Raw genomic sequence first — 25,635 nt, 5'->3', positions numbered from 1 at the left:
CCAATTTTCTGCCGTGAATGGGATTGCAATACACAACGTTTAACGGGTCAATGAGTAGAAATAGAGGAGCTTTTATATAAATTGGAGTCTAGCTACACAGTTTTATTTGTGCATTGACCATGAAATCTGACAGGAGAATACATTTTTAATTCGCCTTTTTCATGTGAAACAAACAGATTGAGTCCATTGTGGCACTATATATTGTTTTTTATTGTGAAGCCTGTATGTTAACGGTTGAGGTATTGTGATGCTCTTTAAAGCATAATATTGGTTTCGTGTTTACTGTACTGGCAAACCGTTTGAAATTGATTGTTTTGGAAAATGAGAAAAATCATTCTCTTTATTCTATTCCTATTAACTCATATTAATTACCAGCATGCAACCCGTGCTCCGCAAGGGTTCAATTGAAAACTTGACAAACTGGAAACTTGACCTACTTAAATCTTGAAGGATTTGTAATAGGCCTCGGTGAATTGAGGATCTATATGCAGAATTTCAAATTAATCAGTCCAGTAGTTCAGATAAGTCATTCGTGAATTTCCAATCCCGTACGGGAATTCCCAGTTAAGAAATTCTCTGTTATTCTTTATTCATTAATACAATACATCTTAAAAATGATAGGGAGAGAGAAAATAAGGTAACCTTGTGCTATTCCTCTCCCAAATTTAGATAAGGTTACACATTGTCCGAAAAGTTTGTCATGTAGTTCTTCACTTCACAAAATTTTCAGTCGTTAGATAAGTTCACAAAGTAGATTTTCAAATTAAGATGCTTCAAAACAAAAATAGAACAGATATTTCACATTATTATCACTTAAATAGAAAAAATTCACATATTAAAGGAATAATTTGGAAAAAGAACAGAAAAAATGTTATTATAAGACCACAAGATCAGCCGGGACTGACGACTTAACGTGCCCTTCCGGAACAAGGGTGGCTGAGAGTGATAATTAATAAATATCTTGTACGGGCCGTGATTCGAAACCTGGCTCCTGAAAGCCAGCATCGAATCCACTCGACTACAGCAACTCCTCCTCAATGGTATAAAGGAGTTCCACAATATCAATTATAATCAAGATCTTTTCCATCGTACTAATATGTGGAAATTGAAAATTACCTTCCATATTTTTTACTAGCGGGTAAACTGTGAAGGGGAATCTAGAAGAATTTAAAATAGGCATATATAATCCTTGGTTAATGGAGAATCTATATGCAGAATCTCAAACTGATCGGTCCGGTAATTTATACACGATGATGCGCTATTCGTGAGTTTCCTATCCCGCACGTGTACAAGCCAATTTTTTCCTATTATTTTATTATAAAAAGTCCGAGAACGGCTTAATATCTAATACACAGAGGTAATTTGATGGTGGGTGTGATTGGGGATCCTACTCAAATTGGAAAATCTACTTTACAATGACTTATTTTCAATTCGAGTAACATCCCCAATCACACACACCTTGGAATCACTCCTTTTTATGAGATACTAAGCCGTTCACAGACTTTTTTCTCTCTTTTCTGATTTGAATAGTATTGATTAATAATGTGAATATTTCCGAAACGGTTTGAGATATCGATATGCGGTTTCCACCATTTATTTTTTCTTGAAATTCCCTATCGAAATCATGTATCGCACGACCACCTTCCTATTTAAAAATGAGGTTGCATTCAATATGGCGGACCAGATTTTTAAAGTCATTTCAAGTCGTTTTTTAAATCTGATCCCCAATCACACCCACCGTCAAATTACCTTTGTGTATGAGATATTAAGCCATTCTCGGACTTTTCACCCACTCTGTATATTATTATATATTATCTGCTATTTTCACTGTGGATGTGGTTTTCTTTAGTGACAGATGAAACATAGAATTGATTCTTAAAATTTGTAAGTAATGTTATTAAATGGTTACTAGGCCAGCCGGGACCTATGACTTAATGTGCCTTTCTGAAACACGAATGGCCCGAGAATGATAAATCATATTTTTGGTCCGGGCCGGGATTCGAAACCTAACTGGCTTTCTGAAAGCCAGTTTCGAATCCACTTGAATACGGAAATTCCTCCTTAATATTAAAGAGAGGTTACAATTTATATACAATACAAATTTATATTCAAGAACTATTCCATCATTCCTATCTGTAGGAATGGGAGATTACCTTTCATAGTTTTATTAGGAAAGTACCATTTATTCATTATTCAATGGTCCTTGGTAACAGCAGATGTATATTTATGGAAAGCCAAATGTCGGATGACACATACAACTAGAGACAAACGAATATCCGTTTAGTATTCCGTTTCTCTATGGTACAACACACCGGTAGCTGAACAAGTAGTCTATAGTGAGATTCATTACAAATTGTCATCATTGATTGTATGGAAATCATCGATATTGATCATAAGGAATGCCGTCAATGCTACATCGAATCAACTGACACTCCATACTGTCAGTTCTGTTGAAATGGAAGCATAAATGTTAAGCATCAGGAAAGCTGACAGTGCAAAGTGAATCAACTGAGACATCATACTGTCAGCGTTGGTTGTATGAGAGGTATTAATGTTATTCTATAAGGACCGCTGACACATTCAGGTGAATCCCACATACAAATCCAGCTTCAAATCCGGGCTAGTTCGGAATCAGGGACTAGTAGCTTACAAGCCCGAGTGGTAATGTTTGGTAGCCAGTTGATGTAGGGATGAGGCTGATGTAAGGGACTAGAAGGGATGAAACATCCCTTGTTCGGTCAGGGAATAGAGTTAGAATTTGCCCTACTTCCCACACACCGAAAGTGCCCGAGTTGAGTCAGATGGAGGTTGTTAATCAATGGGCTAAACAAGATAAATGAGATGGCAGCAACAATTTTAAAAGTTGGGTATAGCCTGATATGGCGAGATTCACTTTACACTGTCAGGGGGATCCCTATAAACAACAAAAATGTTCCCCATTGGAACAATTGTCAGTATGTAATGTCAGTTGATCGACTTTAAACTTTCAGCTGATTGACTTTAAACTGTGAGTTTACACAAAACTAATCTATGGTGGCCGAATTCACTTTTCTATCTATGGAGTAACAACGAATTTAGAGTCAAGTTTGGTTTACTATCCATTATTATTTTTTATTTATAGGGTATTTCTCAACAACAAGTGTAGAGTTCAATAATTAGGTTTTCTACTTGCAAAGAGTTAGTATAATCATCATTATTTATCGAATACAAAGACCATTGAGTATCAACTACTCAATGAGCACATTGATTAAAACTTCTCATTAAAAGAGAGACTAATGAGTACAAAAACTTTCAAATACAAAAAAACTATTGAGAACAAAAAGCTATTGAGTACGAGAATTTATTGAGTACAAAAACTAATGTAGTACCCGGTTAGTTTGGATCCCAATTTTTATGAAGTTTTTTCAGCGACTAATGGATTTTCTAGTGACGTATGGATTAATCATTGCTTAGTTTGGCGCCACTCCAAGCGAAATTCTCTGCTTGCCTACAAAAAATACATGCCTGGAGTGAATTTACTGTCGATTATTTATTTTCTGGGATGAGAGTGCGAGTGCAGTATGAAATATCAATTTCAGGATTTGAGCATTTGATCAGAGCTTGAACGGCTTTCTCTAGACTTCATTGATCAATTTATTATTAAGTTGGCCTGAATCCAGAAGTATTATGTATGTTATTGTTTACTAGAGAGGCTCACGGGCTGGAGAACTCGCTCGATTTATATTGAATTTATATTGCTATCAAAATTCAGTTAAATTGCCGTTACAAAATTTAGAAAAACGGGAAGCACAAAAACTTATTACTTTCATCAATATTAAAAGACAATTAATTAAATATTTCGGAAGTAAATGTTGTAAGCTATCAATTACTTTTCCCACTCAAATTTCTAATCCTACGGGATGGAATGAAATTCAGTCTTCAAATAAAGTTCTAGTATATGATATAACAACTTTAATCTTGTTTCCAACTTTTAGAACTGAACTCCGAACAGATTATCTTCCGTTGCAACTTGGAAGGAGAAAAGTTATTTTGAAACACCTATGATTCCCTCATCACAGTTCCAACTTTATTCATGAGGGTATCGGAAGGCAAATTAAATTATAATTTGGGCGATGTCGTTAGCTGACTGTGGAGAAGTTTCAATCCGAAGCATTTGAAAGGATTCATTCCACTCGTTTAGGCTTGAATCACAAAGCACAGATGCCATTCATGTACGGGTAGGCTTATAATTTCTCTAGCATTAATTACTATCATTACTAAATGTTCAGGATGGCTAGATTGCATATTTCACATGAATGACATTGATTTTTCCATAATTTCATTTTCATTGATTTACACTAACTAGGAGTGAAGGATGGATTTCTAATAAAGTCAACTATCACTAATTTTATTATTTTGTAAACACCCACAAACATGTTTCAATACGTATTGTGTCATCTTCCTTGTAAATATTATTTATCTCACCAACCACTGAGTTAGAAGTTAAATATAAGATTTCGATTAGACCACTTCAATAGAATGGAAGTTATCTCTTGTACATCATTATAGCAATATTTTTAATAAATGTGGGTAATATCCTTCCGAAACAATAATAATATTATAGCCATACTTTTGAATGAATAATATTGTAATATGAATCTACAATGAAAGTGTTGCGACAATTGGAGTGTGTAACAATTCCACATAAATCACAATATTATCGAGAAAGATAGAAAATTACGAGTAGAATAGTATTCAATCCAATGCGAATCCGATAATTTATCATATTCTGGTTGAAACACTTTGAGAGTTTAAACTTTGTACATTAATCATTGATGTGGTGATATACCACTCATCCATTCACATGATTAACACGTTAACACGTGCATGTATAGCACGCAACACGTGTTCCGCCGCCTTGTTGAAAGGCGAAAGCCTTTTGAAAGTTGAAAGTTGAAAGTTGAAAGCCTATGTCTTTCCACTTAATATCAAAGTTTATCATTACTACCGTAGATAAATTTGATTCCACTACAGTAAAAATTTATTCTATTCTTTCTGCATCATTTGACAAACAATTTTTAACTTACTGTTTCTACTCCAGCCTCAATATATATAACGTACTGTATCTTGACATTTTGCAAAGACTTTTCACTTATTTGAAAGTATGACTTATTTCATTCATTTAAGAGTCCACTCAGTTGGAAGTTACTTATTTTTTAGCTCATATTATATATGCTTACCGAAAGTACGATTTAACATCTTCTCTACACATACATTTGAATAGTACGATTCATCACCTCTTCTCATACATTCAAATCATATATTCTATTTTCATCACCCATCCTACTCAAGTAATTGAATCTTCATTGCTTTTCGTTTATTTGTTCAGCATTCTATGCCAAATAAATCTTTATACGATTTTTTCACGTTTTTATTCTTTATTGATTGGTACAATGAGTAGACCTGCATCATCAAAATGATAGGGAGAGAAAAAATAAGTTGAACTCATGCTATTTCTCTCCCAAATTCAGATAAGGTTACACATAGTCCGAAATAGGACAAAGCCTTGTAGTTATTCACTTCTCAAAATGTTCAGTCTTCAATTATTTTCAAACCGTAGATTTTCAAATTTAGATTCTTCAAAACCAAACTTGGAAGAAATATTTCACATTATAATCATTAAAATAGGAAATATTCAAATATTTGAACAAGATAATTAATTCACTCCCAAATGAGATTCACAGCATCAATTCCAGTTGGTGATGATTGGTAAGATAGGGGAGAAATTAATGTCTCTAATTGACAATCAATCAAACACCATCCATAAATGGGTCGTGTTAATTGTACCAATTGATATTAGCAGTAACTCAGTTCAAAGGACAACAGTGTCGAGCTATTAGGGAGGTGGGCTATAGAGGATACATGACGACTTGTCCATGAATGGACCACGTTTAAAACTCTTCATATTGTATATTCAATTATCCAATTAGATAAAAATCATCCATAACTCTATTAAACTGATTGATACATGAAAGGGTTTCGGATGAGTTTAATTTGATTTCAATAATTGTTGTAGAAAACTGAATATCGAATTACCCCCACAAATGAATAGGACTTTTAGGATACCCATTAAGCATATATTTCCAACATGAATGTTTCTCCTTCATGGATAACTCGACAATATTGACAGTTGACAATTTCATCTATTGTGAGATCACTAAATACTGTCAGCATTGGTTAGAGGGGGAATGTTGATATAATCTTAGAAGATTGCTGAAAGTTTGAAATGGATCACACTACAGAAGAAACGATTCTTTGAAAATAGCTACAAATTAGTTTCAAGAATGGAGTAAAATGTTACTTCTTTTTTATTGGACATATAACGTTATTGAAAGGTTTATGAATTCATTCAGTATAGAATTTCCTATTAGTTTTCTACCTTCTGAAGCTAATCAGTAATTTTACCCTTTGCAACATTAAAACACGTAGACTCTCACTAGAGAACCCATGGTTTGTTTTCTTAGATAATTATGTTTATATTTTATTTTTGAATGTATTGAATTGTAATGCGGAACATTCTCGTAATTTATACTTTCTATGTTTTAAAGTTTAATTTGTGACAAGTATCTATTTTTTTTAAAAAGCGTCTCTATGTTTAAGCTTTCAGTTCACTATAGATATTGATATTGGCGTAACCGTAACAACCGAAACTTCTATCTCAAAATGTTTTGATAAGTTGTTTCTATTTAATATCATTTTTATTAATTCAATTCAAAGACGAAGCATGGGAAAGTAATATTAAAAAGGGTTCGTATCCAATCGAACGTGAACCAGAACACAATTCTAATTTACTGAGAATACATCAAAGTTACAGTAAATAGGTTCATATCTGATCAAATACTCATGAGCTCATAGAGCATTATTGAAATCTGTGGAGAAAACACGAAAATTTATCAAAAAAAATCATACCCAATTGAGTAAACAAAATCTCAGTGAACTATTCCAACCTACTGAGAATTACTAAATTTACTTTTAAAAGTTAATTTCGCTAACGAAAAACACGGTGAACTATTCCAATCTACTGAGAATACATGAAAATTACTTTAAAAGTTCATATCCGATTGCATATTCACCAAACTCATAGTGAGCCATCCCAATCAACGAACTTTGCCCGCAGAATAATTCATTTGAAACTAATAACTACCGTGACGACACGTTTATCGAATTGCAACTCCATCACACTGATGGATCTCCCTGCAGGATTATATTCTAAATGCTCTATTTCCTGTGTGTGATCCGAGCTAATCCTGTTGTGTGACGTCACAGTCGCACTGTGTCAATTATTGAAGTCAACCAGGATTACAAAGGCTTTGATTAAAGCAGAGACTGTCTGCCAATGATACAACTACACAAGACTAATTACCGGGCCACTGGTCTCTTTGAAGTTACTTCAAACGGCTTGCTTTCATCCACTTAACCAATCATAATTGTTTGCGTTGTTTCCTCAACCGATGGAAATTCTATTCGATTGATTGATTTGTTGAGGAATAATAATATTGTGTTGTTCATCTGTGCTAGTATTGTGGCATTGTATTACAATAGACCGAGTAAATAATGTATACCTTTAACCTTTGAGTTGACATTTGATTTCTCTCATTGTACCTGTATCGTGACATTGTACGAGACATTGTTCTCGTATGTGTTATCACAGAAGAACTCTATATAGTTATAGACTCAAAAGAGTGAATCCCTAGACTTAATAATTAAGTAATTATGGTATTATACAATACTACTCAAAAAACAAGTATCTGTTGAGATGATACTTATTGTATAGGATGATGCCTTCATCGTGATCGTAACTTGTGTGAAATGGTAGATGATGATCAATAATAGTGATAAATGATGATATATGAATAATGGTATATGATGAATGATGATGTTGAAGATAGTATTGAGAGTTTTGCATTGTTTCTGATGCACCAGAAAGTAAATGTTTAGTGGTTTTTGAAATTATCTACATGAAATCAGACTGGCCTGTCGTTAAATAGATATTAAATCGAATGCATTAGCTACAGTGAGGCTCACGTTATGATGGTAGTGGAGAAAGATAGCAGAACAACGTTGCCGAACCTCTGTCTTGTCAATGTCTTCAATGGACGGTAGCTGATACAGCTTTATTGATGTAATATCAACTGCTCATTCTCGTTTAAAATAATCAATTAACCTATTATATTAAGCGAGCAATTTCTGTATTTTTATATAAGCTAAATAATGCGTTCCGCTGGATCTCTTTTTAAAAAGAAATCTTTATTTTTACAAAACACAAAATTTGGAATAAAACAATTTAAACAAGTGAATTATGATAAAGTGAGTACCTCTCGCTTCGATGTTGTAAGCAGGACTGACGATCAATGTGTGAGAAAGCTGGCTCAACAGTCCCAGGAGAGTTCCAAGAAGTTGTATAGAAACTGCTGACTGCTGTAGATTCTCAAGATGTAACTTATATTTAAATCTGGTTATTTATGTTCAACGGATCTCGAAAACGGCTCTAACGATTTTCACGAAATTTGGAACATAGTAGGTTCATGATATAAAAAATCGATTGCACTACGTCTCATCCTTGGGAAAACTTGCTGAACGACATTAAAAGGATAATTCATCCTTGGCTGAAACAGCTGTGGATAGTAAAAAAGTAAGTGAGCGAGTGAGTATGTGAAAATCAAAATATCGAAACCCCGAAATTCTTAAGATGACATAATAGCCAGCTGTGAAATATAGACACGATCATTTTAGAGAATTGTGTTCTGTTCATCAATGAATAAAAATAACGAGCGAAGCTCGGTGCCCCGATATTATTTTATTAAGCAAGGAATTATATTTTTTAATTAAAACGTAATGAATTTTCATGACCAAGATTAAATATCTTGTTAATCAATTATCAATTCTACATTGTTAAAAGACGATCTGGCAACAGAAAAAACGAGAAAGAGATAGCGCTATCTGCTTTGTTGAATGATAGACAAGAATAGCAATACCATTGCTAATCAAACACTGCCATTATAACGTCAACTTCACTATAGCAGCTCGTGATAGAAATCGAGATTGATTTTCGTGATTCATCCATTCCATTGTATGGTGGCATATTATAAATTCAGACGTCTACAGATGTGGACTAATAAGAATATTCCCAGTTGTTTGGTAGCGGGAGTTGAGATAATAATGATTGCTGTATTCACAATTATAAATGAGGTCTTCTGCTAGGCTCTTGTCTCAAATAGCTGGCAATAACTCAGCTGGTTGATCAAACGTTATTGGAATGGATAGTAGCGTTTTGTTGATGTTCAAAACACTCAGGGATGCAGTTGTGAGTCCGTGATTGTATTACTACTCACCATCTAGGCTTCAGTGATAAGTAGCCTCAAGATGAATTGAAATCTCAAACTCATTTCATCTAAAGATAATTTTGGACCGTTTTTGTTTCACTCCTCAGAGTTCGAAGAGTAGTCTCCCTCATTGTTAATTGACTATATGGATTACAAGTAGCGAGCAAACGAGAAACATTCATTACTGTAATATACAACTACAGTTTACTGTATCGTATGCAATTGTTCTGTGATAAATTGATCCAGAAATATTGAAATTGTGGACTATCTGCTGACTTACCGTTCTTCGAAACTCCTGCGGGATTCCCTCGGGGAGCTGAGCGACCATTTTCATGCCGGACAGCCATTGCTTGAAGCCTGTGTCCCCAGCACCTGGGTTCACTGAGAAACGCAGTGATGTGTCCTCACCTGGAAAATTAGGAAGAAATAATTAATATAATGATAACAATAATCCTGAAAATTTGACAGAGAACACGATTTTTCATTTATCTAGCGTCTGGTAGACACACATGTGACACACAGTCTGAATCACCTACAGATACACTGCACATGAAAACATATAAGACAAACTTAAGCTGCGTTTACACCAAAGTTATCAACAGAATATTAATAACTTAATCCATAAAGATTCCATTAGATTGAACGGAACTTGACAAACACATATGTTCATGATGTGTATGATAAGTTATGTTCAATCTAATGGAATCTATAAGGATGGTGTAAACGCAGCTATTACACAGTGTAATCAAATTAGCTCAACCTGGCACAAATTGGAACACGAGCGATTCCTGGCGGAAATACTACTATCTCCTCATTGGTTGACATGTTTGTGATGCATTCAACTCCGATCATTGCCACTAGGTAGCAGCATTTGCTGAGTAATGCGTTTAAATGGAGGGAAGTGGTTGTCAATTCACTTTTTGAATTTATTGAAGTTTTGGGACACACCTGTATACTAATAATAATAATAATAATAATAACTTTTATTCACTTCATTGTACAATTTTACAAAGCATAATAACACAAAAAATATCAAGTGCACTCCTCATTAGGCTAGGCCTGCGTCGAGGAGTGGTTCGTCTTATGAATTACAGAAAATATATTAGAAAAACGATTCAGCTGCTTCAAGTACTATATAGAGCTACTTACATAAATAGTATTATCTTATGCCATTAAGCAATCTAAACAAAAATACACATCTTCCACAAAAAGAAACAAATTGATTACAATGCTTAGTTTATATAGCCTAGTTTACAATAGCCTAGTTTACAGAATAAAATTAAACATATTTCAATGAAACAAAAAGAAACGAAACAATTTACTAATTCAATATAATAATTTTGACGTGTAGGAACTCAATAAAGTGCACTCTCACTGTAGAAGAGAAGTACGGAGGTGAGAAAAAATGGAATGTAAATTACAGCAAAAACAAACAAAACAGAATAATCCAATAGGAATACTTGAATAGACTTTCCAGTGGAGGTCAGAAGCAGCACAGATGTATAGTGAGGTTTACTTCAAACTGTCTATCAGCATTTTTTATAGATAACCTCAACGCTTACCATTCGACAAATCCTGACAATTTGCAGTGAATCTTACGAGCATGTGTGATATTCTCAGGGTGAATAATTGCATAGAATGTATTTGGAGACGTCAGGGAATCCCTGCTTTTAGTGTTGAAAGTATGAATAAATCTCATTTTCCCATCTTTCTCTCATACGGGTTCATCTTCTTTACTTTCTCCCTCTACAAGATCTTCTTATTCCATTCCAAACCTTCTTTTCTCCTACATCTCTCCCACCCACCACCATCACCAAATACTTGTTCCTATCCTCCTTCTTTTTCTGCATCTCATATCTCCCCTTCGCTTCATCCAACTACTTTTCTTATTCTTCCTCTTCTATTACTTATTATTATTATTCTTTCCTTTCTCCTTCTCCTTGTTCTTTGTTTTCTCCTTCTCCTTGTTCTTTGTTTTCTTCTTCTTCTTATTCTTCTTCTTCTTCTTTTTCTTCTTTTTCTTCTTCTTCTTCTTCTTCTTCTTCTTCTTCTTCTTCTTCTTCTTCTCTTCCTCCTCCTCCTCCTTCTTCATCACCCCTTCAACATTAAAGCCCGTCAAGTGCTGCAGTGTCACTGTATTTACTCATCTGTTGTTGAAAGCATGCATCTCTGCCACAAAATTGAATCGTATCGCGAGAAGCAGAGAGTGTTGTCAAATTGAACCGGCGGAAACTGTATAAGGTTTCATGCAAGTACCAAGTAGCTGTTGTAACGGCTGAAACGAGAAGAAGAAGAAGTAGGAGACAAGAATAAGAGACTAGAAGAAGTAAGAGAGAAGGAGGCTGTATGAAAGATGGAGAAGAGTGAAAGAAGACGTTAGTAGGTAGATGAAGAAGAGTGAAAGGAGCGATAAAACGAATGAGAGAGGAAAGGAATGACACAGAAAGAAGAAGAAGAAAAATATCTGGTTGGAAATGTCTCCACAGTACTATACGACTCAATAACTAGCCATTCATGGAAGTTTGATGCTAGGGGATAGCGGGTAGTAGTAGAGATAGGAATGGTCACGTTTACAACAGCCCACAACTATACACAAATATACACGAGATTGCCACAGATATTGGAAAAGTACATATAGCAAAGCCTGAAATGACTTCTAGTCTCACAATGGTGGGTGTTAGTACCTTCCAGCGCCATAATTCCATGGCAAGTACTGGGTTATTGCCAAGTTATACTTCTGTAAGTTCATGAAAGTTTTTCTCCCAAGATTGGTTTTGCTATGGTGAGATACATTCTACACAGTCAGCATTGGATAGCTCGGAAACATTAATAGTATCTTGTAAGGAATGCTGATTACTGAGGAATTGTTATTTCATCAATCTTTGAGTAATCACTTTTGAAACGATAAAAATGGAATATTCAATTCATGAGGCTTCTTGAAAATTGTTGTGACCTGAGCATATATCAATTTAATAAAAGGTACATGGATTTATTGACTTTGAACCTGAAGGTGGCGATATCAGTGTTATCATAATGTTATACATTACATTTCAAATTAAATCACTTTCCTAAATTCTTAACCTAAATGAGAATATCTTACAACTTTCAATGAAGAGCAGGTATTTAGTGTTCAAATAATTCCATGAGAGTCATAATTGTCATTGAATTGAAATGTATATAATATTCATAATTATTATTTTATATTTATTCTAGACTATTCATTATCTTTAGTAGACATTGTTTTTGGCAATAAAAAGTTTTATTATCATAATTATGAGGAGGTAGCTCATTTATTCATTCATTTGATAATATGACAATAGTTTTTATTAGCTTATATCTTGACAGTGTGAACAATACTCAACTCAGAATTTGGATTGTAATCATAATCGACAAACCAATGGAGGATTGATTTCCTGTACTAAATTTCTACAAATGAATTCAATTCTCTCAATGTATTTAAAACATGAAACAGAAACCTTTCATTTTGAAATCATCACCTAGAAAGTGATGCAACCAAGAGATGGAGTTCAGAATTACAAGCATCTCAAAAGGTGGACCAATCAGGAGTGAGTTGGAAATATTACACAGCATCTGCTGCCATCTATTGGCAGAACTCCAAGCTAGATTAGAAACTGTCGACCAATCAGGAGAGAGTAGGTGGAATCGAGACCAAATTAGGTATCCAACAAGTGCTGCCACCTATTAGCCAAATTCTGAGTTGAGTATTGTTCACACTGTCAAGACATAGCCCAATTGAACAACTATAAGACTTAATCTATTTCGGGCTATGTGTAAACTTATCTAAATTTGGGAGAGGAATAGCTCAAGGTTACCTCATTTTCTCTCTCCCTATTATTTTGATGGTGTACTTATTGTATCAATAAATAAAGAAAAAAGAAAAAAACAGAAGGCGGAGGAGGGAGTAAATTTGTCTACCACTCTTACAAGGAATGATTACGCGATATTCGGTTATCATTCCAGTTCTAATGATATCTGTACTTTATAATCGACAAGGTTAGTTCTGCTTTTGTATGAATGAAATCACATTTGAAAGAAGATAATTTTCTATCACATTGATTGAAACTATCCTTTCATTCAATTCATGATGATTTATATAATTCAGTCTAACATGTTACAATATTTTTGTCATAGAAGTCGCTTTTCATGACGAAATACTTCATGTTAGGTATTGAAGATACATACGATGTGTATTTCTTAGGAACAGGTTTATCGAAGATATGACACGTATTCCATTAGGAATTTTCAATAAATACATGTAGTATCTAAAATATAGTAAGGTTGTTTCCAACTCCATACAGAGCAGATTGTTCCATTCAATCAGGTTACTATTCAACAAACAATAGATATCTACACATTTTCAATTACGAAAACATCCATTTTATATTATGAAAAGTAAAGTAACCCATGTAGATGTTGATAATCCATTTTTTCTTGATTGTTCTGTCTATAGAAACATGCAGTTGTGGGGGGGGGGGAATCTGCATACACGGCACTCACACCCCTTGTTTGTACAAGTTATGAAGAGACTAGAATAAATATTAGGAGGAAAAGTGGAAGGTAGCTGGTGCCTGGTGTTGTGAACAGAGTGTACATTGCCGCGAAAACGTCATCACTCTGAAGATTGATCAGGCGGGCACTTTCTTATCAAGGCATTTCCAGGTACGTTACTGCACACATCACACATCGCCCTTATAATACTCCCACAGGGATGACAATGTGCCATCCCTCCTTGGAAACTCACACATTGCTAACAATGTGTTATAAAACTTGAAGTGGGTGTCTGTACTGGTGAATGACATTTCTACTCCTCCTTCTCCTTCATTTCCACCTCCCACTTCTCTTCATCCTCCTCCTCTTTCTCCTCCTCTTACTCCTCCTCCTTCACAACCACCTCCTCCTCCTCCTCCACCTCATTTTCATCCTACTCCTTCTCATTGCGGTCGAATGACTTGGAATGACGTAATAAAAAGTCATACTATTGCGTATTACTTTTGCTCCTCCTTGTGTATGTATTTTTACCAACTAAATGACAGTCATGATGTAGGATGTCATCATCCCATGGCCCTGTTGCATGGGAAAATACAAGCTAATATTTTAGGGTCACATGCTAACACTACACACTAACACTACATGCTAGCACTACGTTTAACGCTAAACCACGGTTACTTGTAGATATGGTAGAATAGAATAGTGAATACGTTTATTGAATAAATAAGCTACCTTAAGCGAACCTCGAAGAGGCAGCTTGACAAGGTACCATATACAAATCATGTAAATTCGAATATAAATACACACATATCAATGAACATTATTTTCACAAGAATTTACTTAACAGTTAATATCCCATTATATTAAGCGAGCAATTTCTGTATCTTTATATCTGGTTATTTTTCTGGTTATTTGTATTTATTTATATCTGGATATTTATGTTCAACGGATCTCGGAAAAGGTTCTAACGATTTCCACGAAATTTGGAACATAGAAGGTTTATGATATAAAAATTCGTTGCATTAGGTCTCATCCTTGGGAAAACTCGCTGAACGACATTAAAATCTCCAAAGTGTTATAATCTATAGTCAACCTGAGCTTACATACAAAAAATAGAACGGAATGAATTACAACAATACAATACATTTGGTTGCATTCATCATAACAATATTATTTTTATACGGGGTTTAAACGAACATTTCTCCGTTTAAACCGAGTATCTGCATACGGGTCTGATTCTTATTCTAATAACTAGCTGACTATTAATATTATTAATTCTTATCCAATAGATCCCTGAAGTTTGGATTCTACCTGAAACGTCAAGTGAATTATTTTTTCATCATAGCTCTTATCACATCCATATTTTCCGTTCAAGACCTAATCAAGAAGGTATTCTTTCAAATCCTTCATGAAGAATGGACGGTTACCTCTTCAAACTCCTTATGTTGGACTGTGCCGTTATCACCGAAACTTGGAAGAAAAATATCATGAGGACTACCTTATCATCTATCTACCAAGGTTATCACATCAATGTCATTTGTATCGTGAATAAATAAATAAATAGATAGCCTAATAATAATTCATATAGATACAACACAAGATTTGAAGTTGTAGATAATACTTGATTATGTATTTTTTGAAGAGTAATAGATAAATGAATGGTTCAAACTGAGTTTCGTCTTATTATCGTTGAATAATAAATAAGAATAATGATTATAAAAGTAAAGAATGAATCTAGAACTAGAAGAGTTGTAACTGGTCTACAGGTGCAGCTGGGGTATCGGAATTCTCATTCAAAACCTCCCCAGAAACAACCTTACAACATCTCTAATGTATTAAAATTCACCTCTATCAGTCAGCATTCCTTACAAATAACATCCAACTTTCCCATATAGCCAGTGCTGACATCAAAAACAAAATCTCACTGTAGACCCAACGACAGGTTACATTTGCTTTTCCGAGAACCTCCAGCGTTGGAAAGTTCCATGCCAGTGAAAAATCTAGGATTCCGAGTTTTTCTCAGCACATTTCCTGTCATCCCCGCTCAGGAAAGGGTGGTTTTTCGAGCGAGATCCTGTTTTCGAGGGAATGAAGCGAGTTCATCGACGGTATGGAGTCAGCAATATCGACTTGATGTTGTTTACAAGATAAGTCGAGCTTCGTAAACACGTTCTCCGATTTTTCATAGCGCTATGTAATCAGGGCTCAATGCTCTTCGTATGACCCGACATTTCCCAGAAAAATATTCTCTCCTCTCTTTCCAACCCTACACTTCATGTCTCTTCTATCGAGTATTCTGTTGATATTCCCAATTTTTTGTTTGTTTTTCTTGACTCCTCCTCGTTATGTTTTTGCTGTATATTGTGGAGGTGATGTGTTTTTCATGAATTATGCTTCTGTTTATTCTTCTTAATTCTGTAACCTTTTGCCATCAACGAATTATTTCACTTTTTCTGTGTTTTCTCTCAATTTCTCTGTTGTTTTTCCCAATATCCCGCTCCGGTTCATCCTTATTCTGTTTCTTTTTTTCCACTGCATTTATTTGGAATTCCTATTAAAATGATTTTACAACGTTATTCTACTTCTTTGTATTCTTATTTCTATGTGATAATGCAGTCATTAGAGTGATCATATCTAGGACTTTCTCACCATGTTTGATAATGAATTGAGAAATTCACATCTTCTCTCTTTTAATTATGAGAAATCGTTTACTCTCGCTATCACTGTAATTGGCGATGTCTAGGAATTCCTTTTTTGTAGATAATAATGTCGGTATGAGCCCTAGGATTTTGTGTGGATTTTAGGAGAAATAAAGTTGAAACATTAAATGAACCACGCTCCTAGATAACTTCCAAATCACCAGAAAGTAATTTTAAGCTCACCAATACTTGCCAGTTTATGGAGCTGGCTTGAGGTAAATTATGTATAATACTTGAAAATGGATGGATGCATAAAATGCATTTATCCTATTCCATTAGAAATCAGATTATGTGGTAGAAATTCTATATTGCACAATCACCCTAATAATAAATTGTTCCATCTTATAAAATTCTGATACCCAGTCAACCCTTACTTTATAAAATACTAAAGATGACAACAGATTACTACTTTAGATCCAGAATAGCGAAGGTACAAATTTCAGTTGCATAATTCAGTTTTATGGTGCCCTATATAATAGGTCGAAGGTCACTTTGCATGTTTGTCCTTTTAAAGTTTGAAAGCTATGAATAACTTCTCCCTAAAATGCTAACCGCAACTCTTCTTTCATTCTTCCATTCCTCTTCTTTCTCTCTCACCCTCCCTATCTCTTTCTCACCCACTCTCTCTCTTTCTCTCTCATGAGCCACTTTTCTTTTCATTTCCACTTTCTGTTTCATTCTCCTGTGTTACCTATGCCCTTCCCAACCTTGCCACTCATTGTTTACAAGGCAGACTTCAAAATTCAGAGCTCGACAAGCTGTCATATACATAGAACAATACATATTGTAGTGAAGTGATATACACACATATAGTTCTGTGGTCATGCATTGTTTGTCAGGCCCTTACTGTAACGCAGCGCGCACAACTGGCGTTAAAAATGAAAAATTAACAATAAAAATGTGGAGAAATGAACGGAGTTCTGTCATCATTTCAGTTGGCTTTCGCGCCATCGTATACTTGGTAGCCTAAACAGGGTGCTATGTTTGTTTTACTACACGAGACAACGAGAAATAGTAGCGTAAAATAGTAGCATGTTTAAAATGATTTTTATCATGAATGGTTTAGAGCAAAGCAGAACAGAATTCATTAGTAAGCATTCCCTACTAATCAAGAACAATAGTTTTCATCTATCGAATTTGTGTCAACACTACAAACTTCTCTTCATATTAATATCACTCATTCAAAGTCTCATGATTTTTATCATGAATGGTTTAGAGCAAAGCAGAACAGAATTCATTAGTAAGCATTCACTACTAATCAAGAACAATGGTTTTTATTTATCGAATTCGTGTCAACACTACAAACTTCACTTCATATTAATATCACTCATTCAAAATCTCTCTAGAATTTCAATTCTTTGCAATAATTGTTTTTTCCAAGCTTTATTCATTCTCATATTCTACTGTTATTCAATCTGAAGTTCACACAATAAAAAGGCATACTATAAAAAAATTACTCTCTAGTAAGACTAGAGACTAGTTACTATAGAAAAAGGATACATTCTATCCTCTATCATACTGCGTAATCATCCATTTAAATATTCTATCACTGTTCCTCAGTAATATGATAATAATGTAGAAGTCAGTGAGAAAGATAAAATATGTTGAACGGAAATCCAAATCAATTGCTGTCTGCAAGCCCGAAAGCTTCTACTACGTCAAATATTGAAAACAGGTTTAGTGGTTTTGTGTTTTGTTTCAGTTTTTGTATATTTTTGCACTTTTTAACATCAAAAAGAACTTTATTTTGAAGTGAAAAGTGTAAATTTAAAGTATTGTCCTCACTATAACCTTGGTGTCCAGTTTACCATTAGGGAACTTTGGACTATATACGGCGAGGTGAACTACCCTTGGGTCACCCCACCATTGAAAGCTATGCGCTAACAATAATATTATTGAAAACAGGGAGGAAAGCTGAAAGGTATTCAACATTATTATTAATTGATTAGCATTCAAATTGAAACAATTTCTCATTTTTCTACAAATTTTGTAACGTTATTTTTGTGAATAACGGTTGCCTGGCTTGGCTGCAGTCGGTAAAGCATGAGTAAGAAATTATATGTCTCGGGTTGTGGTTCTTAGAATACAACTTAGACAAAATTCTTATAGGCTCGCTCAGGAGCTCCCGCAATTCACTGCTCTTGTACAATAATTTATATAAATCTCTGGAGCATATTATTTCCAAAGATTGGATTATCAATGTTAAATAAAATTCTTTTTTATTCGGCTGTTCTAATTTTAGCCATGGTACCCGTTATTATCTAATCTTTCACTTGTTGCTATCACACTTGGCGATAATAGAATGGCTGTTTTGCTCCAGACCTATAAAATTCTTTCAATTAGCGATTTTGCTTGCTTATCGAATTTTAATATGTTACAATTTGTACAAAACATACAGCTAATCCTAAGAAGAGGGAGCCTATCCAAGGTTTTCCAAAATGAAAAAGATCAAGATTAGCACATAATCCACTGTCATGATGTTCTTCTTTACAGCCCATAAATGCTGAGACGTCCAAGTATTGAGCTTATGTTCACATTGGGACCCAAACATATCTATATCATGAATGGTTTAGAGCAAAGCAGAACAGAATTCATTAGTAAGCATTCACTACTAATCAAGAACAATGGTTTTTATTTATCGAATTCGTGTCAACACTACAAACTTCACTTCATATTAATATCACTCATTCAAAATCTCTCTAGAATTTCAATTCTTTGCAATAATTGTTTTTTCCAAGCTTTATTCATTCTCATATTCTACTGTTATTCAATCTGAAGTTCACACAATAAAAAGGCATACTATAAAAAAATTACTCTCTAGTAAGACTAGAGACTAGTTACTATAGAAAAAGGATACATTCTATCCTCTATCATACTGCGTAATCATCCCATTTAAATATTCTATCACTGTTCCTCAGTAATATGATAATAATGTAGAAGTCAGTGAGAAAGATAAAATATGTTGAACGGAAATCCAAATCAATTGCTGTCTGCAAGCCCGAAAGCTTCTACTACGTCAAATATTGAAAACAGGTTTAGTGGTTTTGTGTTTTGTTTCAGTTTTTGTATATTTTTGCACTTTTTAACATCAAAAAGAACTTTATTTTGAAGTGAAAAGTGTAAATTTAAAGTATTGTCCTCACTATAACCTTGGTGTCCAGTTTACCATTAGGGAACTTTGGACTATATACGGCGAGGTGAACTACCCTTGGGTCACCCCACCATTGAAAGCTATGCGCTAACAATAATATTATTGAAAACAGGGAGGAAAGCTGAAAGGTATTCAACATTATTATTAATTGATTAGCATTCAAATTGAAACAATTTCTCATTTTTCTACAAATTTTGTAACGTTATTTTTGTGAATAACGGTTGCCTGGCTTGGCTGCAGTCGGTAAAGCATGAGTAAGAAATTATATGTCTCGGGTTGTGGTTCTTAGAATACAACTTAGACAAAATTCTTATAGGCTCGCTCAGGAGCTCCCGCAATTCACTGCTCTTGTACAATAATTTATATAAATCTCTGGAGCATATTATTTCCAAAGATTGGATTATCAATGTTAAATAAAATTCTTTTTTATTCGGCTGTTCTAATTTTAGCCATGGTACCCGTTATTATCTAATCTTTCACTTGTTGCTATCACACTTGGCGATAATAGAATGGCTGTTTTGCTCCAGACCTATAAAATTCTTTCAATTAGCGATTTTGCTTGCTTATCGAATTTTAATATGTTACAATTTGTACAAAACATACAGCTAATCCTAAGAAGAGGGAGCCTATCCAAGGTTTTCCAAAATGAAAAAGATCAAGATTAGCACATAATCCACTGTCATGATGTTCTTCTTTACAGCCCATAAATGCTGAGACGTCCAAGTATTGAGCTTATGTTCACATTGGGACCCAAACATATCTATAGTAATATGATAATATATGGACATATATTTTTTGAGAATGTGAATGAGTTCCCCAGTCAACCAGTCTGCAATAGTATAGTGAGATTCACGTCATTCTGTCAGCATTCCTCATAAACAACAACAATGCTTCCCATTCAAACAATGCTGACAGATGAAGTGATTTTTTTCAGTGTAGGATTGTATCGACTTTGCCATTCTGTGGTGAAATTCGCTGTCAGTAGATTCCCTTTAAATAACATCAACGCTTTCTATTGTAACGATTGTGACAGTTTAGAGTGAATCTTACTAGATTCGTCTGCCTTTTCTTGGCGATTCTCCAAGTGCACGCTAAAGGTCACTCAGTGAGCAGGAAAGTCATGAGAGAAGGAGAAAAAGGGTGGGAAGACAGAAATGGAAAGATAGATTAAGAAATAAGATGGAGAGAAGCAAAGATTAGATTGGATTTTCTTCTCTATTCATTTGGAATTTAAGGAAATAAAGGAGTTACAGAGAGATCAGATTTCTTTATTCATTTGATTTCGATATATGCTAGAAAGGGAGAGAATGAGAGAGCGAGAGTGAAAGAGAGGAAGTGAGAGAGATAGAAAAACAGAGAGAGAGAGAATTGAATTTAATACTCGCCTTCATCAAGGGCGGTGTTAGAACTCTAGGTCCTCTCTGCCACGCAACCTTAAGACTGTGAATGTGAGAGGGAGAGAAAGTGTCAGACAGACAGAGAAAGGTGAAAGATGAATATGAAGAAGTAAACTGAGGGAAAGGAAATTTGGTAGAAAATTTGAAGATGTAGAATGAGATAGACAGAGAATGGAAAGGGGATTTGAAAAAGGTATAAATAAAGAATAAGAAGATAAAAGAAGAAGAACAAGGACTAGGAGATCAAAAAGAATAATAGAAACATGGGGAAATTATGTGATGACGTTAAATTTGAATGAAGAGATGATAAATTGAGGAATAGAGAAACGATATAGAAGGGAATAGAGAGCAGTAAGAAAGAGAATGAGTGAAGTGGAATAATGAATAAATAATAATAAATAAATAAATAAATAAATAAATAAATAAATAAATAAATAAATAAATAAATAAATAAATAAATAAATAAATAAATAAATAAATAAATAAATAAATAAATAAATAAATAAATAAATAAATAAATAATAAATAATAAATAAATAATAAATAAATAATAATAAATAAATAAATAAATAAATAAATAAATAAATAATAAATAAATAAATAAATAAATAAATAAATAATAAATAAATAATAAATAAATAAATAAATAAATAAATAAATAAATAAATAATAAATAAATAAATAAAAATAAATAAATAAATCTTTATTCTATGACAAGTACATTACAGAATAACAATAATCAAATATTGAATTCAACAAAAATGCTTAGTGTACAGTCAATGAATACAATACTGTTTGCTAAAGAGTGAACTTTGTCTGCAAACAGGAGCATATCTCACAATTGAAAATAAAATAGGGAATTCGCTTAGCGTACACACATGAGATATTATAAACTGAAAATAATGGGAATAAAATAATAATGATAATGAATATGAATGATACCAAATAGTAAATATAATAAATAATTAAAACCACACACACACACACACACACACACTCATACAACATGGAGCTGATTTTGTTAAATCATAGCTTACACCTTCCAATGCTGTATCAAAAAAAAAAAAAAAAAGGAAGAACGAGTGAATAAAGTTCAGATTAAAATTCCAAAAAGATCCTCAATCTCTCCCGGTGAACGATTCATCAACCACAATCTTAATCTAGATTTAAAAGAAGCAATACTAGCTACATTTTTGACTTCAGTGGGAAGACAGTTGAAAAATTTCGGGCCCAAAAAAACGAAGCTCTTCTGAAACAAAGTACAATGAGAACGAGGCAATGTTATGAACCCCCTCTCAGCATTCCTAGTGTAATAGGGTAGGCCTACATCAGGTCCATGGTTACCACTTCTCTTATAAAATAGTGCCAGAACCTTGAAGACATACAGATATCTCAACGGCAGGATGGATCTTGCTTTAAAAAGTGGGAATGAGTGGACCCGCCCACCCTCACCGCAAATAACATGGAATAGGAGTTACAGGAAGGCGGTGAAGAAGAAAGTGATAGGAGTCGAAATGGGTAGAGGATGGATTTAAAAGTGGAGAAGAAAGAAAATTTATGTAGAATAATGCAAAGGAAATTTTGTGAGGGGAAGGAGGATAAAAAGATAAGAGGTAAGAAGTGACAGCACTACTCTCTAGATTGAAAATCAATGAAAAAAGTGACAAAAGTACGATAATGGGGAAAGAAGAACAAGTGAGAAAGAGTCAAAATGATAGAAGAGGAATTGTGTGTGGAAATGATAAAGAGAGAAAGATGAGAAGATGGAAGAGTAGATAAAAAGAGAGAAAGTGACACCACTGCCTTTTGGATATCAACGAAAAGTTGTGCCAGTCGACAGAAAGCAATTCGCCAGACATTTCACTTTTTCGCCGCATAATATATGCTGAAGAAGGAAAAATGGGGAAAGAGGAAGTGAAAGTGAGAAGAAGGAGGAGGAGGTGAAGTAGGAGGTGGCGGAGGGAGAGAAAGGAGGATGAGGAAAGAGGAGGAGGAGAAGGATGTAGAGGAGATGGAGAAGGGGGAAGGAGGAGGAGGTGAAGGATGTAGAGGAGGATGTGGAGTAGGAAAGAGAGGGGAGTAGGAGACCAACCTCAACCCTGAATCTTATTGAGCAAGAAATATGAAAAAGGATGGGAGAAAGAGGAGAGGAGACTGAAATGGAATGATATTGCCAGAATAGAGAAGTTGGGTTAAGTTTCAGCAAAGGACAGAGCTAGGATAGAGTGCGAGAGAGTATGAAGATTTAGCTTCGGAGAAAGAGAAAGTAAGGCTATAGTTGGGTAAGGCATAGTACTTGGATGGAAAAAGAGAAAATATGAAGATATAGCAATATATAGAGAGTAAGAAAGCTATTATATTTTTTGGTGAGGTTGATACCCACATGAGTTCTAGGCTAGTGCATTGGTAATGAGACAGATGATGAGTGATGAAAGGACCTACAACTTCAGGTAGGTTCCGAACCACCAGGAAACGATTTACTGTTGAAAACATTCCTTGTGAAATTTATGTGTACTGTTTAGAGAATAATATATTTCAATGAGTTCTGATTGAGGTTTATGGAATCTTTCAGTTTTAGGAACTGTAGAATGGGACAATGTACCTGAATATAATGTATTCTAGGTTCCTTGGAATGAGACATAGAAAATCTGAAAATGGAGTTCGAAAAAGTTCATAATTCTAATAAAAAAAAAATATAATTCAGAGCCAATTAAGCCAATACGAGAATCAACAATCATGTGAATACGCTTGGAAATACAGTATGTAATATTCTAACTAGTGTATGTTGAATAATTCTTATACTAAACAAATATTCATAAAAAGGTTGAATCCAATAATGAAAATACGATAATCAAGTGGATACGTATGAAAATATCAAAAATAGAGAGTAGAACGTTTTTGTTCTTCTATATCGAGTAACTTACTATGGTGGATGAAAATAAGAGTATGAAAAGAGTTGATAGAGATTTAATTTTGATAGTTAATGAACGAGCAAGACACAAAATCAAGTGAGAACGTTGAAGCCCAATTTTCTGACCAGTTGGCTCAAAAAACTTCCAAACTCACAAAAACGTGAATCTGCTGTTTTCCATGGTGTGATCCCAGACAGTTCGGGGTTCGCGTGATTGCAAAACAGTTATTGATTTGGTGCTTCTTCGGGCCAAACTTGTCGAGAATAACTGCCTAATAAGGGTGTGTTTGATGGTTCCTGATTCAAATCTGATGGTTATTAGTGGAAGTGCCACTTCGATTTCAGTTGGTAATTGATCAAAATTTGTGGAAGGGTGTTGAGAGTTTGGGCGAGATTCTGGGATCATCCACTTTTCACGCTAATCTATGATTACATGAATTTATAAAAATACAGATAATGAGATATATTTGGAATATTAAAAATTGACTGAAAATAATTATTGTGGAAAAGTGTTGTAAATTTTAATAAGAGTTAAAAACCAAAAGAGAACGTATTCATGCACAAAGTCAGAAAAACTACACAAATGATGGATTATTTTAGTAAAGCTAATAATAATAATAATAATTCATGAAATTATTTCTCATCTATGAACACCCATGTACATTCATGTTATTACTATGATAAGTGAAAATAGTAAAGGTGAAAAATGAATAACTATTTCATATCGTATTCAAGGATCGATAAATATAGAGATTATATAAATGATCATGAAATAAATATAATAAATCTGAAAGATGATATTAATTTATTCATTGACATTAACCAATGCACAAATCAAATACATGATTAGAAAAAGACCAACAGGCCTAGCCCAAGACTCTTCCATTCCGAATTTTGATAGTAGTAAGCCAATGTCTAAAAGGTTGGTTATGTTGCTTCACTTTCAATCAAATTCCGAGTCCAGAAATATACAGGCCAAAATTAAGAATTTATTGAGATTGAAAACCAAAAATAATAAAAAATAATGCATATATTATTATAAGTATTATAATTATAATATAACAAGAATTGAATTAATCAATGGAAACTGTTTCAATCCGGGTAGTCTGATCTTAGGTTACATAGGTGGACATGGACCCTGTATCATTGGCTGATTCTGTATGTACAGATTGTATTTCAAATTCTGCACATTGATCCCCTGTCAAACCCCCCAGTTATCCATTGCTAATTCATTGCCAATTATGGAGGTTAACACTCGCCCCATAATCACTTCGCTCATCGATCTGTCTGTGGAAACAAAGCTTGTTCCCACGTGTCAAGTATAATCTCACAACATGCTCATCATATATTTGGACTGTTTCATCGATGTGCAGGTATTTTATAGATTACAAACAATGTGTACGAACCTGATTTCACAACAACTACAGGAAAATTCAACGGAAAACATGAAGAATATCATAAAAAGTACAAATTTCCTATATTAAGCAATGAATTTCCATTCATTTAAATTTCTTGTTTTCATCTTTCACATTAATAATATTATAAAGAAGTACATATTTCCTATATTCAGCAATGAATTTCCAATCATTTAAATTTCTTGATCTCA

The 25,635-nt window shown here is 34.0% G+C and overlaps 1 protein-coding gene across 1 annotated transcript in view; it reads right to left on the bottom strand.

The window, feature by feature from the left end:
* The window catches only part of LOC111050703, a 159,674-nt gene that overhangs the window by 58,933 nt on the left and 75,106 nt on the right, over window positions 1-25,635 (bottom strand). Inside the window, 1 exon segment of the mRNA XM_039440380.1 lies at window positions 9,643-9,770. Within this exon segment, the coding sequence (XP_039296314.1) occupies window positions 9,643-9,770 (128 nt within the window).

This window comes from Nilaparvata lugens, chromosome 13, assembly GCF_014356525.2.
Source record: "Nilaparvata lugens isolate BPH chromosome 13, ASM1435652v1, whole genome shotgun sequence".
NCBI lineage: Eukaryota > Metazoa > Arthropoda > Insecta > Hemiptera > Delphacidae > Nilaparvata > Nilaparvata lugens.
The sequence above is the reverse complement of the archived record's forward strand: the minus strand, read 5'-3'. Positions and strand labels throughout refer to the sequence as shown.